This window comes from Cuculus canorus, chromosome 6 (genome assembly GCF_017976375.1).
Source record: "Cuculus canorus isolate bCucCan1 chromosome 6, bCucCan1.pri, whole genome shotgun sequence".
In the NCBI taxonomy this organism is placed as follows: domain Eukaryota; kingdom Metazoa; phylum Chordata; class Aves; order Cuculiformes; family Cuculidae; genus Cuculus; species Cuculus canorus.
In genome coordinates, this window is record NC_071406.1 from 23,509,186 (window position 1) to 23,527,046 (window position 17,861).

The 17,861-nt window shown below is 36.8% G+C and overlaps 1 protein-coding gene across 2 annotated transcripts in view; it reads right to left on the reverse strand.

Annotated features, from left to right (window-relative positions):
* The window catches only part of OLA1 (Obg like ATPase 1), a 94,452-nt gene that overhangs the window by 65,946 nt on the left and 10,645 nt on the right, over positions 1-17,861 (reverse strand). Inside the window, exon 3 of one of the 2 annotated variants that reach the window (XM_054069925.1) lies at positions 16,640-16,767. The exons of the other annotated variant lie outside the window; for it this stretch is intronic. Coding sequence (XP_053925900.1) covers positions 16,640-16,767 — 128 coding nt within the window. The remainder of the gene's footprint in view (positions 1-16,639; positions 16,768-17,861) is intronic. 2 annotated transcript variants of the gene reach the window in all.

The window sequence follows — 17,861 nt, forward strand, 5'->3', positions numbered from 1 at the left end:
CCATCTAAGATTTTTTCCCTTGCATTTGGCAGGAAAACCCTGGTGTTCAGAGCTTATGAAAATATCATGCAGAAACTTCAAAAAGGGCAGAAACACACCATAAATCAACAAAAGACTCCTCTCCTAAAAAAAAAAAAAAAAAAAAAAAAAAAGTTCAAGAAAGCACAGCTGCTGCAATGGTATAAAAACAGGCTGCACTCTACTATCAGCAAGCCAGTATTTTCTTGGTTCTGATTTTTTAAACAATTTGTTTCCATGAAACAATTTTCTGAAGTTCTACAAGATGTTACTGCAGAAGAGAACTTCCAAAGAGCTACCAGGCTGTTAAGTTTCCATTCCGTCATTTATTTAATAGCACACAGACATATAAAACATTGTTCTTCAAGTAAATCAGTAGACAGTATAACCAAGGAAAAAACATGTTGAGTGAACAGAAGATGGATTACCCTTGACTACGCTCCCAATCGTGGTGAAAAATCAGAACTTGGATCACAAGATAATTTTCTTTGTGGTTTGCTGATTACTAACCTTAAAAATGTTCTCCAAATCATTAAAATCATCTGTTTCTTTACAATGTGCTTTCAGTTACTCGTTTGCAATTTTCAACACAACATTGCCGATAATATTACAATATCCCCTCCTCCTAAAAGGAGCCTTTAAAGTCTGTTTGCATTCCACGGGAAGACACTGCCTTGTGCTTGCATGCAGCTCGGATGCCTTCCTCCCCGACACTGCCATCCACAAGCCCAGCTTACTCATCTAGTCAATCTATTGAGATATTGGAACTGGTGGTATACCATACATATGAGGTTGATTTATGCATTCAAACTGCATCATACGAGTAATCGTTTCCCTTCCCAAATATTTTCAAAAGCCTCTTTCTTCTTAAACATGCTGAATGTTTCATTCTAGTTATGTGGAAATATTTCTATATAGTGCTTGCATAGAACAAAAATAACGCAGTTCCACATAATTACACTTCCTCTGAAAAAAAAGAGCAGCTATTTGTTCTCCAAGAAAAGTGTAAAACACGGGGAGGAGGAGTCTAACTTTACACTGGCCTTATGAGCGAGATTTGAAGTTTCCTTGTGTTAAACTGGGCTTAAATTTGGTGGAGTTTGGTAGGTTAATATTTCAATTTAAACCAACTTTCCTATAACTGCAGTGGTCCCAAAGATAACTTTCTATTTAAGAAGTTTTTAGTTCTCTGAGACTGCAAACAAATGTTTCTCCTATTTTGCCTGCTCTAATACAATAAATGAACAACATTCTAGTAAGTAGCACCACTGATGTACAAAATCCTGTTAACCAACGTCACTCTGCTGTTACATAGCAAGAAAACAAAAAAGTAAGAAGGCAAAATTACCTCAATCAGCAACTACCACCATGAGCAGAAGAATTCACAAAAACTATTTCCATAGACAGACAGATATGACAGGGAAGCATAACTTCAGGTTTTTAGCTGACAACGGCAGTGTTTCTCTCCAGCAAGGAGGGAATATGGATGCTGCTTATGAGGACCAGATGAACGGACATGAAGAATGTAAGGACTCCCTGTTCAACTGTGGCACGTAAGTTGGGAACAATGGTGATCTGCGCCAACCTGTCTGTAGGTAGGCAGTGCAGGCAGCCCAAAGGCACTTTCCAGACAGGCAGTGTCTGTGGCCTCTACAGGCTCCCAGCATCAACCTTCCTGAGAATCCCACGGTCCCTTCCCTGAATATGGTCTGCCGTGCTCCTTACACATGACAACAGAGCAGAATCCAATTCATCCAGCCTGCAAACAGGGAGTACCAAGCGCAGGGCAGACACCAACAGGCTTGCTCGTCATAAGCCGTAACTGTTACTATAAGGGAAAAAGTGATATCTGCACAGTACAAATACGAGAGCCACAGTTTACATATCCAGACCCTGCTAGTATACACCATGCCCCTGGACTTCACTGATTCCCTTCCATTGAGCTGCAAGCTGTACATTCCATCTACAGCAAGATTAGGAAAAGCTCTGAAATATTTGTCTGAAATAGTGGCTTACTAGGAAGATCAGCACTTCAATATATTTAACTTTTGAAGTGTCTAGTCCATCATATATTCAACAACAACGTGCAAATGAGGTGGTCATATCTCAGCACAACAACATTACACTGACTCAGGGGAGGAAAATGAAAACTTAATATCTAACACGTTTAAAAAAAAAAGTATAGGGCTTCATTAAAAACAAACTACTAAATACTTTGGTTTTTTAGTTCTGTCAAAGACTGAAAACCTGCTGAGGTTCGGTGAGCAAGATACCCAAGAAGTTGAGCAGCCAATTCGTCTGGCAGGTACCAGCAACTGCATCCAATAATAGTCAAAACCACACACAGTGAAAACACATAGAGAGGGGAAAATTAATTTAAATAAGCATATCAATGTGGTTATTTTATTTCAGCATGGGACAAATCAACTAGAAGGAAACATCCACTCCCTTTCCACACAAGAAGAATGTGTATTTGTAAATGATCAATTAACTCACATACTAAATTATTCATTGTATGTGGTGCAGACATTAATGTCAGACTGCAAATGTAATCAATACAGGAAAAGAGGAGGTATTTATTTCTGGTTTTTATAAACAGATACTGATTAGTTTAGGTTCCGACCAAGACATCTTTATTCACACTGAGCAGAACTTGACTGCAATTCATGGAATTTAAATCACAAACACAATATGACTAAATAAAAGAATTGCACCCTTCCAAGCAAAAAAAGTCATTTTTGTTCTCTCTTCCTACTTTTTTTACACATACATATCACCACAAAAAATCAGTAATTTACCAGTTTGGAGCTTAGGATGATGCTGGAGTAATAAAATAAAATATCACCTTGGTAAAGCGATGTTTAAACTGATAAACTGTTAACAACAATAACTGAAATGCAAGTATTAAAACACACACATTCTTATGAAAGCCACTGCATGGGAAAAGAGACTGTATCAGTAAAGCTGCATTTTTTAATACTGTTCTGCATGGCGTTTAGCTTGTATTTATATGTTTTTCATATCCTATCACTACAGGATTAGTGCTGGAACAGTGTAATAATCATTACTTGACTGTAAGCTACTTTTAAGTTCATTTTTATTTGTGGATTGGGGGATTACCTTGAAATACCAGTGTGTATTTTCCCCCTTTCCTTGCAAAAGTTTTAACTAGTAAACCAAGAAACCTGCTAACACCACCATACCTGGTTTTAAGAAATTCAGTATCAACTTTCAGTAATTTTTGTCCCAGTAGTAACTATTACGAACAAACTCCTTCCTCCACCACGGCCATACAAAGTGGTTGGAACACATCAGCAAATGGAGCTGGATTCTTTTCATTTCACCATAAGCACAGGGAAGGAAGAGGTTTGAGAACAAATGGAGCTGCCAGGCCAAGCAGTCCCTTAATTTGCAGTTTTCCTCAGAATATTACTAGATCAACGCTATATGCAAGGATTGGGAAGTTAAGCTTACATGCTCCTGTCTTAGTTCTTCTGGCCTGAGGAAGAAGGGTGACCAAAAAGGCAGCCTTTCGTGCTCCCAGACGGATACACAGCCACAGCAATTTTATCACATACTCAGTAGAGCCAGTAACTCTTGCCTCCAAATTACTATAGAATTAAACAGTTGTCTGGTATTCCCTAGAAAAATGAAGCAATTTAATATAAAAATCAGTAATGATAGAGCTTTGTTATAGCCTAGTCTCTTCAAATGGGAACTATGATTTAGATAATTTTAAACATATGGTAAGTCTGGAGAGATGTTATTCCTTTACTAAGGTTATGTAGAACATGACAGGCCTGTTTCATACTTAACACAATTAACATACAAAATATTATACTAATTTTACTTGCTTTGTTGAACTTTCCACAAAAATCATCCTTTACTTAAGAATCTATGAGAACACAGCAGTATTTTTCACAAATTTCCATAGCACTAAATATCTGTTTTAACACAAGGGAAACAACTTAATATTAAAAAATCGCAACCCAGTCACATTTAAATTCTCCCCACTCACCTTGAAGTGGAAAAGCATGTAAATAAAAGAAAAATATAGCACTAAGAGAGGAACAGAAAACAACACATCAGGTATTTCCAAGAAAGATAGCCATTCAGCAGGCGTCTGTACAGATGTACATCAGTACAGCACAGTCAAAATCAGAAAACCCGATGTGCGTTATCAAAACCAGGGTCTGCTTTTGGGTTTTATTTTAAACCATGCCAACTAAAACTATTCCGTGCAAGTCAAAATGTGTTCAGATGGAACAAAACATCTCCTGCAGTCCGGATCACCTTACTGCAAGGCTTTTTCCTCTGTTGCAATATCATCATGTGCTGTTAATTTGCTAGTTGAAAAAAAAAATACTGAAGCCTAACATGTATTTATATCTACTTGTTAAAAAAAAGTACGATAAAAGCCTTCCATAATGGAGAAGGGAGGAGGAATGGAGGGGGTGGAAGGCAAGAACAGGACACAAAAAAAACACCTTTTCCAAAGATTGTTCAAGGCAAAAGGGACGTGTCATGTTAAACAGTAGTCAATAGCTGTATACAACCAGTAAACAAATTCAGCTCTATGAAAAAAAAGAACTACATCACCATTTAGTGGTTGCAATTTAGATTATTCTAGCGTGTAATACGTTAATTGTATAAAACAAAGCTGATGTCACAAACACAAAAGAACTTCTTGCAAAGCAAGCACCACAAGTAATTCTTATGCTGCCACTGATGGCTGACAAGTGATGAGCACTTTGTTCGAATTTATACACTTATGCATCTAAGGCAACAGGTGGCTTATCAAAAGGAAACACTAAGAGCTTTTTAACTCTTCATTATCAAAATTTTTATAATATATTTTATTGTAATGACTAAACAATCTCTACAAATAAAAGCTCAACGGACTAACTACAAAGATGAACTATGGCTCAAGGAAAGTTATCCATTATTTTGATAAAAGCAGAAACTGAGGTAAGGTTCTGAATCCCACTGACTTGAGCTCTGCCTACATTTCCAAACCACTCAATATTTAAGTAATACCTTATGATATACAAATTAAATCAATTTAAGACAAGAAATTTTATATTTTCTTGCTCTACTTTCCATATCCATCTGAAACAATAGCTGATTATTGTAACATAATTGGAAGGAAAAGTTTACTTTCAGGCCTTTAAACCAACTGAGAGCCATGTGCTTCAGTTGTTGCTTGACGTAGTTTGGGACCAAGAGTGGCGTCACAGAAACAGTTGCTTTTTCTTTTTCTAAATACTGCACAATCCAATGAATGTTTTCTTTAAGCACAGAGAGTTATGAAAAAATAATTAATCTACTCTACGCAGAATGCAGGGAATACTTCACACTTGCATTCAAGTGCAAAAGATTTCAGGCAAAATAGAAGATATTATAAACATACAAATAATTCATATTAAAATTAAAAAAAACCAAGCAAACAAAAAAAAAAAAACCCAAAACTTAGACCGGCATCAACTGATTCAGTCACATTTAAAAAAAAAAGGGAAAATAAGTTGAGAAGGCAAAAATGCAATAAGCATAGCAAAACATTCTTTATATTCTGCTATGTAATTAAACTATGAAATAACCATCTGCTTATGACTAAAACATCCTAGTGTTTGCTTTTTCAGAAAAATAAAATGCACATACTAAGATACTAGACTTTTTTCCTCTGCATGGCAATTTTACTATCTGGTCCCTAACAATTAAACACGACACATCAATATTTTTATCTTGTATACTACATACACACACACACACACACACACACAATTTCTATAATGACGTTCATTTGATTTATCTTTCTGCTTTATGACACTTCAGAGCAGTGCAGAGGAGCTCAATCCAGAGCCTGAGACATCTATCTTTCACTTTCTTTCTGCTTCTTTCCACATTTTCTCTGAAAGTAAGCAATCCCGCTAGGTAGCCTACATTCTCGTGGCTATATATTTCTCTCCCTTTTGCAACTCTCTCACACACTTGACTTCACATTCCTACCGCTATTTAGCTTTGAGACATCAATTTTCACATCAAATTACCAAAGCTAGGTGTATAAAAATATTCAATAAGCCTCAAGGAACTGTTATCTCAGTAACAGCTATCTCAGTAAGTACTGAAATGCAAACCTATGCTCAAACATATTTCAAAAGTTTAACTAGTGAAGTGAGCTTGAGGTACGGAAGCTTATCTACCGTCAACGTTATTCATACAGAAACCCGTATGACAGGATGCAGTGCAGGGGGAAGAGATGGAGGAAGGTAGAAAAAAGGAAGAAAGAAAGGGTGCTGTTTGATTTTAAAGAAAGTCTTTTAAAATAACCGTAACAGAGAAGAAATTAACCATTTAATGCTTGAACTCTCAGAAAATTAATTCCATATCCAGAAATAAACACTGAGGTTCTAAAGAGTCTTGTCGCTATTGCATCCAACAACAAATGAGGCCCCACTTTAACTGAAGAACTCAAGAACTGAAAGTAGCCTTTCTGAAGTATTCCACAAGAACAAATGGTTGAGTTGATAATTAATGGATTTTGTTAATTGCCTCCAGGCATTGAGGCTCCAGGATGTCATTTGAGACTAGAGATCCCTTTGCATCAATATTAAAACAACCACTTTCAAAGCATTTCTGGCAACTACTGCTCATATAAACATCCAGTACTTAAACCCAGCCCAATGCTAATTTTGTTCTTCTGTGTAAGACTTCAGGATAAAAATACATCCTGAAATATACTAAAAAAATAGCTGGGAGAAACCTGAGAGTAGCAAATGCAAGAGTGACAACTCCCAAACAGAAAAAAAAAAAAACCCAGCTAGACATCAGAATTTCTGCTGAGATGCCAGTGACAACTGATTAATAAAAGAACACCTATAAATACAAGCAGAAAAGTAAAACTTCACCCTTAGCCAATGTGAAGCTGGGCTTCATGAAGATGGAAGAGAAGTTTTGGAAAGCATACTGGAAAAGTACCAATGATCTTTGTTGAAGGCTCACCAAAAGAAGACAGCAGATTTCCACATCAATACTTTATCATCACAACAGCAGTATAAAGGCACATCTGCAACCAAACTCTGTGTCTCGCTACATCTCCAGCATACATAACAGTCATCAAAAAGCCGGTTTTCCTCAGACTCTAGTGGACATCATCAAAGATTTGAAAGAAAACACCTCTAAGCCTTCCAGACTTGGAAGGAAAAAAAAAAAAAAAGAAAAAAAAAAGGAAAAAAAAAAAAAAGGATGCAATTTACATCCCGTATTTCCTATGGCTGCTTTTTTACAAACGTTTTTCAACTTAGTATTAGCTTAATGCTCCCTCAGTTAGAACAGCACAACTGTTTGCAGGATTAGATATTAAATCTGATTAGGGAAATGATCTATTTTAAAAATAACCCAGCAAGAAGAATATGGTTATTTTAAAAACCAAAAGCCCTTTTGGTTTTTAACGTGGTTCTACAATCAGTTCAAATAGCACAGGACAAGGTGGCAGCACATAGACGAGCAAAGGTGCTGGGAGTATGGAGCTGCTTCAGCTACCAAAAAAGATACACTTATCCAGTCTATAAGTTATGCATGAAGTATGGCTTGAGAAGACACCTGTTTTTCTAGAAGTTGCACTTGAGTCATTGTGGAAATCAGGACTGCTCCAATAAATAACAGTTCTGAAAGAAAACTGAACCAAGGTTTCTCTGTCGGTTTATTAAACAGTCTCACAGACTGAACAAGGTTGTATCTGAATTGGATTATTGAACAGAGCTTTTACTTGGGTGCGACTCCTAAAGCAGTTCCTTTGGTATAGGGAGATGCACTCTTTGTCCTACTAAGGCGCAGTAACTGCTGTCAGAGACTTTTAAGCATTTTCTTTTTCCAAATTCTTGCAAAGAATTGTTGATTTTACTTTTTCTGAGGTGGCCCTCCCACAACCAAAGGAAAATTAGCTTTCACATTTCGTATTACAACCAGGAAAAGGAAAAAAAAAAGAAAGAAAGAATGAAAGAAAGAAAGAAAAAAAACAGCAGTATTTTCCCCTTCAAGCTTTCAAGGAAATCCATGGCACAACAAAGAAGAAATTATTTATAAAGTATTAAACTATCGCTGTCTTACCCTACATTACTCTACACCATCAGTAAAGACATCCAATTAAGGAAGTAAACATGTTTCAGAAATGGCCACCTGGACACCTTAATATCACATACTGATAATTTCTTTAGAGTATTACAGAGAAAACCTTAAGTCTCTTCTGTATTGCCTAAATAGCAATTATACACTGCCATATGACACACAGAACTCTCATAAAAGTAGTTGTAGGTCAAATAATAGCAATGACTCAGTAAAGATAACCTGCCTGGTCTTTATTCTCAAGGGAGGAGGGGCTTACTGGTCAAGTACTTTATGACTCACAGTACAGTATATCAGAAATTTTCTATGTGCTCTTTAGTATTGAGAGATTGCCCTTGTAGCTCAGTAGGTATCTCTCCTGTTTCTGGCCTACGAGGTCATAGCTTTAAGTCCCTGCTGAGGAAACTTAACAAGATCCATCTATAAATAGAAGGGCATTAGATGCTGCTACTCTAGCAAGGGTGGTGGCCTTTAGACAAGACATTTTTATGTTTTCATCTGCCCTGATAAGAAAAAGAAATTGGACACGGAGAGGCACAGGATATTAGGCTAAAGATAAATAAAGAGGACTCCAAAATCCCTTGTAATTTCAGCTAGCACGACACTTAACAACACTAGCATTATCAAACTACAATAAAGGCTAGAGAAGAATGCAAGAACAATAATTTTCCTTCTCAATGAGCACAAGTATTTAGCTAAAATTACAGATTTTATAGTATTTGAGACTGAAAAGGAACTTCTTAGGTACTGTAGAATCAAAATTAGACTTGTGACATCAAGAGACAACCTCAATGTAAAATAAACTTTGGAGGTTTTGATTAGTAACAAAAACATAAGAACACTCACAGCTTTCATCTTACACTTTCTGGAGAAGTAAAGTATATCCTTGAGAGATTTATTTAATTACCAGACATTAAAATGATGCCACTCTGCAATGTATACATCTTTGTTCCCCGTACCCATATATTTGGAGAGTCTCATTCAGCTCTCAGAATAACAATTACTTGTAACAAATTTAAGAATAAAGCCTATCAAAACCCTTATCTGGGTATGTTTGTGGTTTAAACTGCAGTTACCCAGCCTCAGAGGAATATGGATTCAAGTTCAGGTATCCCTTTCACTCACTGTGGCAACGTAATTTACTGTTCAATAAAGACAAAGGCTAACTCACTAGAGTGCGGATGACTTTCCAGCACCTTTTCCACAACACGTAAACATGTGCCCAGGAAAACAAATTCACTGCTCTGTGGGAGACAAAGCTGCAAGCAGCATACTGCAAACAGTTTTGAGGTACAAACCCATAAGTTTTGTTCATGTATGCACCCAAAAAGGAAAGAAACACCAGCAATAAAACAAGATTATAATGATTTTACAAAGTGACTTCCTAGATCTCAGACACAAATATTATGCTCAAGTAAGAACAACAACAGGTCTTGCAAAATTCTTCTGCAACAGTCTAGCTTATGAGATTATCGTCTTTCCTGTGTTTATCTTATTTGCCTAAGTGAAAAAATCTAATTAGTTAAAAGTTCTCCCCACCTGACTAAATTGAGGTAGTTGATCCCGCACTGGCACCAATCTACTGAACAGGATGCAGATGTACTGAATGTCTCCCTCTTGCTGGTGTAGGTTAACTAGTGATAGCACTAGTTAAAACTGCATGTCAAAAGATTCACAAAAATCCAATCCCAGTTCTTAAATTCCAACACTACCATTTTGGTCAGGAATTTATTACTATCTGAAACACATACAAGGTCTTTACTCTTCTCAGGTGATTCTACGAAGTAGACTATGTTGACAACTGTTGTGCAGCACTATTGCTCATCCTAGGGCTTCTGCCCATAGTATCATGATATATGAGAAAGGTAACATATCACAAAATGGGATGCCTGGTATCACAGCTAATCTAATCTCCACTTAGATCCAGTGTCTCTGCTGCTGGATGCTGCACAAATGCTTACTCCAATTCTACATGGTTATTTCTTAGGAAGTTTCTTTGAGCACATGTCTGTATGAACATTCTTTCCTCAGACAGCTGTGCTTCCATCCTTGGATCCAGAGAGAAAAATCCAACAGCATATACACCACTATCTCTCCAAGATGGCTTAAGGCTAATATATGACATTAATGATGACTGCAGGTGTTTCCCTGCAACAGACTCTTTAGTCAAGGGAATACTTCTTGAAAATCAGTCTTCCATGACTCAGTAAGTCTTCCAGTCTCTTTTTTATTTGGCCCTGGAGTGGGGGTTGCCTCAAAATGACTGCTGTGCCCCAAAGGGGTAAAAAAAAGAAAAGAAAGAAAAAAAAAAAGCTTTGTAAGCTTTATTTAAATGTGCTTCCTTTTGGCTGCTTCATTTTATTTAAAAGGGGAAGGAAGACGTACATACATCAAGAATTCCTCTATACAACACTTGTTTGCTCCAGAACTTCATTTATTTTCAGAGGGTACTTTTCACAGTTTTGTTCATTACTATACAAAATGTGGTATAATATCAAGAGGGTTGCACAGGCCTGATTAGATGCAGCTACTGCTCATTGCAGTTATATATTGTATAGAAACAGAATATACATATTGTATATTCTGTTTCTGCTTGCAGGTATAAAACCACTGGAAGGAGGAGAGAAGAAGTGTAGTACTCTGCTACTTCTGTTTGAATCACCTACATGAACAAAAGGTCTAAAGTAAACCTAAGCTAAGCAGTGCCTGAAAAATCTTCCTCTCCTGCAACAAAAGCATTTTCTTTTCCATGAGGAAAAACTAATTATAAGCAAATTTGTATGCATGAAACGAGCATACAGAAATACATCTTGATTGCGTGATGCTAACAAGTCCAACGTGTGCAAATTACTTTCAAACTTCGGTAACTTCTCAGAAAAAAACTTTCTATTTGTAAATGGAGGAACCCCAACTTTTTTTTCAAGAGTTGACAATTACATATAATTGCGACGGGCGAGGGAAGCAAGCGGACGATTCAATATGAGTGATAAAGCAAGCTTCAACTTTATTGATTACAGTTGCGGTTTATATATCTTTCACTACATTCTATTTAGTCATTCCCTAAACTTGATTGGTTTGGTTATACATTTGTAAAACAATCATTGGTTACTATTGCATTCATTTAATCTTATTCCCTCCTGCTTGCAGTTGCAGCTGGGGGCCCACGGTACATTCCTGCTTCCTTACGTTATGCTCATCCTGCATACTTTCTAGGTCAGCCTGACCATTACCTACTCCCTTATCAGCATGTTTCAATACTCCCCTGGTACATTCCCATTGCAGCTGGTAGATCTACACTTATGTCAAGCGGCCTCTATGTTATACGAGTCTCACACAGCTTCTCCATAGATCCATGGCCTTGCTCGTTTAACCATTCCTGCATCCATTCTCCAACATATAATAAAATAAAAAAAAAAATTAAAAAAAGCATCTTCAAAAAATTGAACCAAAATATGTTGAAGACAAAACTTTGTAAGACGGCTATGCTTACATAATTTCAAGGTGAAATTTGACACATTATAAAAGATGAAAAAACAGCTTCAGATATTAGAAGTGACACAGTCGAGTTATAGCTGTATAAACAGAGCTACTGTGACTCCCAATGCACAGAACACACATGCTGAAGTACTTTGTTCACTGAAATGCCAGTGCAGTGGAGTGTGGCTAAGTAATATCTTCATATGCCTCCTCTTTGTAGTATTCAGTTTCCAGGAGCAGCAATATGCGGGTATGATTTTTTCCTTGGAAAACACACAAAAAAATAGGCATTGTGCCTCAAGTATAAAGTAGCTACAGAATTATTAGCATCTTCATATAGAAAACATACATTTTCATAGAAAGTAAAAAAAATGAAGCCAGGAGATGCATCTTTTTCAGTTAACTAACTTTGTCATCACCACTTTGATTTTTACAGACAAATCAGCACTGCAAGCTCCCAAGAACTCTCATGATGATAGAAAATAAAGCCAAGTCAAGTTGATTTCACGTGCTGAGCAAAAATCAGTACAAATATTGTCAAACTCTGTTTTGATTAGTGTTTATCTCAAGCCAGAATAAATTACACTCAGCTCACATGATTCATATCTATCCAAGTTTTAAATGACAGCAAATTGGTTTAGAAGTTACCTAGAAACCAAGGGATGTACTAAACATTTTGAGCTAAAAAGCTTTTTAGTAATCTATTCACATTGATCACACTAGTCACTTCTGTAAGACCGCAGGGGTTGTTTACCCATTGTTCTTTCACTAGTCACAAAAAATGACATTTCTTGGATGTCCCAATCCTGCCCCTAAAATGCAGCTACAGCTCCTCTGCTGTGGAGTCAGAGCACTTCCAGGCAGAGGAGCAAAGCAGGAGCTCCCGACCCCTACGTGCCTGCGTTCCCCCAGCATCATATCACTCATACATTCCCCTGCAGGACTAGAAGATCAAGTAATGGCAAGCAGGTGAATTCTCCAGTTCTTCCACAAAAACAGATGCTGCCTGCCTAATGTTTGAAGTAGGACATCAAACCCTAAGGTTTTTTAATTTATTAAAAAGAGCATTTAATAGCAAAATACTTACAGTCAGATTTCCTTCCAATTTCTGTAATATTGAAGAGAAATATAGGATTTAACTAAAAAAAAAAAACCAACCACCTAGAAATAAGAGAAAAACGTGGAACATATTTCCTATAAAAACTAGGACTGCAGAGTAAAAGTGGAAAGGGAAAACTCACAAACATGAAGAGCTCTGGCTGTTTTAACATCCAGTACATTCAAAAACTGGACAGAGCTGTACCAGACACTAAATACTGACATCTACAATTCTCTTCACCAAAGCATCATTTAAGAATAATTTGTACATTTACACTTGTAACAAGGTTGCCATTTTTAGTGCACCATACAAAGAAAGCAATTGTCTACAAGCACTTGTGACTGCTCTGCCATAAAAGCTGAAAGGTGGTTAAAGCCACGCAACCTTCAAACAGGCTGCTTCACCCACCAGGAGAACATTGCTGCCTCAGTTAAAACAGTAATACATCTGAAACATGGAAAATAGAACTGTCAGAAATGTTTCAAACTAAATAGTGAAAGTCAGAAGATGAAGGAAGCTGTAACTACTTTAAAGCATGTGCCAGGTTACTATGGTACTAAAGCTGTAAGTGTCACTTTTAAGGACAGAAAACAATTTTAAAATTAAATTCCCCAGTCAATAGGAAAGCAAGTATATCTGTTAGAGATTTTTATAAGGGCATTTGGCTAAAACCAGAATACACCCCTGCCCCTAATAAACTGAGAAAACCTCTGAAATATTTGTTTTTAAAAAAGTGTATCAAGATCAAATTATTTAAATATCAGTAATTAATTTTCAGTTTGTGCACGTCAATAGAAAAAAAAATCTATAGGAAGTATCAAAACCCAAGAATGCATTGCTGTATTCTGTACAGGAAAACTTTTTCACCTTGTTTGCTGAGCTAAGAGAATCCACTTCATACTGTTACTAATCACATACAAAAATACAGGGGTGCTCAATACAAACTTACCTCTCCTTTTACTTCTCCTATTACCCTCCCACCTGCTGTTCTCACCCATTGTTGCTGTTGCTTTAGACACATTTAAAGCATATCTTAGACATAAAACCAATGTTTTCATTGATTTAATGAACACCTTCTCCCAGGGAAAGTAAAAGCATATCTAGAATATGGAAATCTGAAGGCTGAAAAATCTATGTTTCAAAGTGGGGGTGCTTTTCTTTTTTAAATGAAGTAAGGAAAGTTGAGAATTAGCCAGACAACAGTAAGCCTTGTTTCTCCTCAGCTTTATGCCACGCAAGAAACAGTCTAAGTAAACACTGCACAGAACTTCCACTGTTCCAACAGAAATGTAATTATAATTACCTTCAGAGTACTACAGCCACAGCTCAACTATGTGCCCTACTGTGGATAAACTGATAAGCAACAACCTTCTTCAAAAACCATCACAGAACACAAAGAGGGAACAACGGGGAATTGAGTCATGGCAGCTAAAAAAAGCCACAAACAAACCTTTTGTCCACAAGAAAACACAGTTCAACAGATTCTCAAAGAATAAACAAGATCAAAACCTTTAGCCCAGGGCTATAAAATACCTTCAGTGAGACTCCCAAAGTTGGCCCCTCATACTCAACAAAAGCTGTCCCTTCCTAGCTAGCCACTTCCTTGCCTATCATTACCTTAATTAATACAACTTGAGTTAATTCTCAAACTGCTTTTTGTAAAAATACTAACTGAACCAAGTTAAGTCAAAGCCTAACAGGTCTTTCTTCAATATATTCAGGCATGCAGACCATGAAGCCTGTAACACAAACCCCACAATGACCTGCTTCTGACTTTCTGCCTGGCGTCCAGAAACAAGAGAAGACTATTTCTCCGAGGGGCTCCGTTTTACACACTTGCCATTAACATAGGCAGCAGCAGTGCGTGCTACAACAGCATAAATACAGGGAGCAATGGTTTCAGTGCAGTGCTCAAAGGTGAAAATTTGTTCCAGATCAACTCAAAAAAACTTTAGTGACAACAATCGCTAAACTTTTCATGCTTCAAAAAAGCATGGTGCCCAGATAATTTCCTAGTACATCTCTTCTTAAGAACATTTTATCATTCTCATCTTCAGCAACACCTCCTTTCCAGCTTGCTGGCATACAAAAAAGCCTTCACTTCCAGTCCACTGCCTTTTCCTCTTTAACAGGAGCAACCTGTTTTGATTCCTTCTAAGTTAGCTTCTACACAGCTGCAGAGACCCAGTGCCTACACACCAGGCTGAAAACTGATAGCCAGTCTCAGGGCACTGGGTCCTTAGAACATAGGGTCCACTAGGAAATTGAACCAAACCCTGGAAAAAGGCAAAGAAGCTTCATCCTCTCAGGACCTGGAAAGTTTAAGCACTTACAGAAACAGTTTAGGTAGTTTCTAAAATCTGATAGAAACACTGCAAACTGCAGGCTCAAAAAAGGGACTTTTTAGATTGAAAATAATTTTGATGGAGGTTGGGTGTAAAAATACTACAACATATATAAAGGCAAGACTAGATTAGAAGAAACAGATGTTAATACAAAGTAAGTATCCAAATAATTTAAAATCAACAGTAGTCTCATTCCCCTTTCAGTACCTATACACACAACCTAGTTCCTAAAATTTTCAAAAGACTTAATTCACCCCACCCAGTAAGGATCTGGCTTTGCCTTTTCAAAATATCTTAGCATTAAATACTATTAACTGCTTAGCTACAATCAAAAGCCCATAGTTTTCTACTAAAAGTACACATCAATCTACTTTAACAGAAACAAGAATACTAGATGTAAAATATAAATAAAGCCAAGGTTTCAAAGGAGATGTAATGGTCCACAGATACACAAACAGTTACAGATGACTTACAGGTACCAAAGACCTTAAAGAAGAACAATGATTCCAAAAGCAGGTTTATACTGTTGAAAAACAGGACATAAGAACAACAGCTTTCCCCACAAAGCTTGTCTCACTTGATTGAAAACAAGAGTACCAGAACTCTTGATGCATAATAAATTGCCTTTGACTGTGATAGCCTATTCGCCAAGGATGCAAAACTGTAGAAGGACATGAGTTCACTGCTCTGTATAAATATGCTTCCAAAAAACCAAGCTCAAGGGAACAAAGGTTGTAAGCATCTAAATCAGTACTGTAAGATAGTAATATTTCATGCTTTTGGATTTTGTTTTAGAAAACACCTATCATCAGAATAAGAAGTATTTCTATTTGTTGTTTATTTTGTTCTATACTCACTGTGCTAAAAAAAAATAGCCAACCAAGAGACAAAGGTGTCCAGTTTCCTCAAATCTGTACAAACATTACTAAGCTCAGCCTTTTCAGATCAAAAGCGTTTTTCAACATGCAAAGTGTATTGCAAACCAACATACGCATTCAACAAGTTTAAGTGCCAAGTTCGTAAGTGCTGTTAATAAGACTCTGAAGGCCAGGTCTGTATGTGGTAATAAGTGATGAAAGAGATAATCAAAGCCCTCGGTCTAACTGAGAATTGCTTAGAATTCACAGAGGTGGGGAGTGGAGGATGTGTTCAAGACTCATATTATGCAAGTCACACAGAAACCAGGAAAAGGAAAGAAGTGAGTCTTGCCCTGTGAGGGACAGAATCCCAGAGTCTGCTAATAACTCCGTATTTTCATTTTTTGCTTCCATTTCATCCTTCTATTATCATATTCCACTTCTCCTGCATTATAAAATTAAACAAGTTGTTGGCAAAAGAAAACAACCAACCATTACTGCAGAATATCAAAATCCCAGTTTCTTTTTAAGACTTCATCAATGAAGGCAGACCTGCTATTTAGCAGAAGATAGGGATTTTCTTGGCTGGAAAAGCCCAAAAGCTGATGACTTTGACTGAACGGTAAAAGTTAAAATTTTAATGGATATTTGTTCCACATTTCGTAGAGTACAACAATGCTGTCCTTAAGCCATAGAAAGAACATAAAAATAAGTTTACATACGCATCAGATGAAAGATCCCATCGCAGGCATTAATATGAGACAAGAAGGAATTTCCTAAGCCTTGGCCAGTGTGGGCTCCTTTCACAAGGCCAGCAATATCCACCACATTCAGAAATGCTGGAATTTTGCTGAAATAGAGAAGTGTCATTATTGAAGTACAGTAGACAAAATTTTTGGCACAGAAATAAATTCAGAACTTGAAAATCCAACTTTTCTTTTTCCTAGAACAAGTTGTATGTGACAGAAGCTTTCTTCCTTGTTTAACATGTAATGTATAAAAGACAGGATTCCCCCCCTTCCATGTAAAACATGAACCATTCTTTAATTTCTCTGTCATTATTAAAGTAAAATGAACTAGTTTCTAAGTGTGGAATCATACTGACAGCTATATAAATAATCAACCAGGCCTGGAATGTTGAGGCATGGTCAGTCGTCTGTAATGACCAGTTTTCGTAATACCAAAGGGATAAGACACACAAATGGTCATTGCACTCTATCACACACCATTACCGTTTAGTCCAGTAAGTCAAGCAACTTCCTCAGAAGAGGTCATTTTTAGAATACAGTGGTAATCAAAGCTAGCAATGAGCAGCAATACCCAAACAATTTGGAAGAACACAGAAAACAAGTTAAAATGAAGCCTTGCATTAAAGTGTAAACAGCAATGATGTTTTCCACGATAGTTAACAACAGGTTAGCAGATGTATCGAGATGACATTTTATATAGCAACAACAGAATAGTCATGAAGTTCAAATTAGCTTACAGAAAATAGAAGAAAAAAAACCCTTTCAGAACTATGGGAAATGCACATGGCAATTTATAAACTGCAGGCCTTTGTCCTCTGCAGATTCTCAGGTTGTTTCAAAATGAGCAAATAACTTAATGGACATAAATCTTCCCATATATGGAAAGTATATTCTAGGTATATTCTAAATAGTATTCTAGGTATATTCTAAACCAATTTACTTCCAAAATCCAGCTGAGTCAGGAAAAAAGAATAAAGCCTAAAACTTGGTGATAAGGTGTTGACTAAAAGCACCTTCATATTGTCTAAATAAATAAGAACAACATAAACAGTGGCACAGACAGAACTACACCAAAATTCTGCAAATTCCTCACTTGCAAAAGACCAGAAACTGCACTCCATAGTCAAGATCTCCAACTTGATGGCTTCAAAACAAATAACTGGAAAACTACTTAATTTCCATCAAACACTTTAAA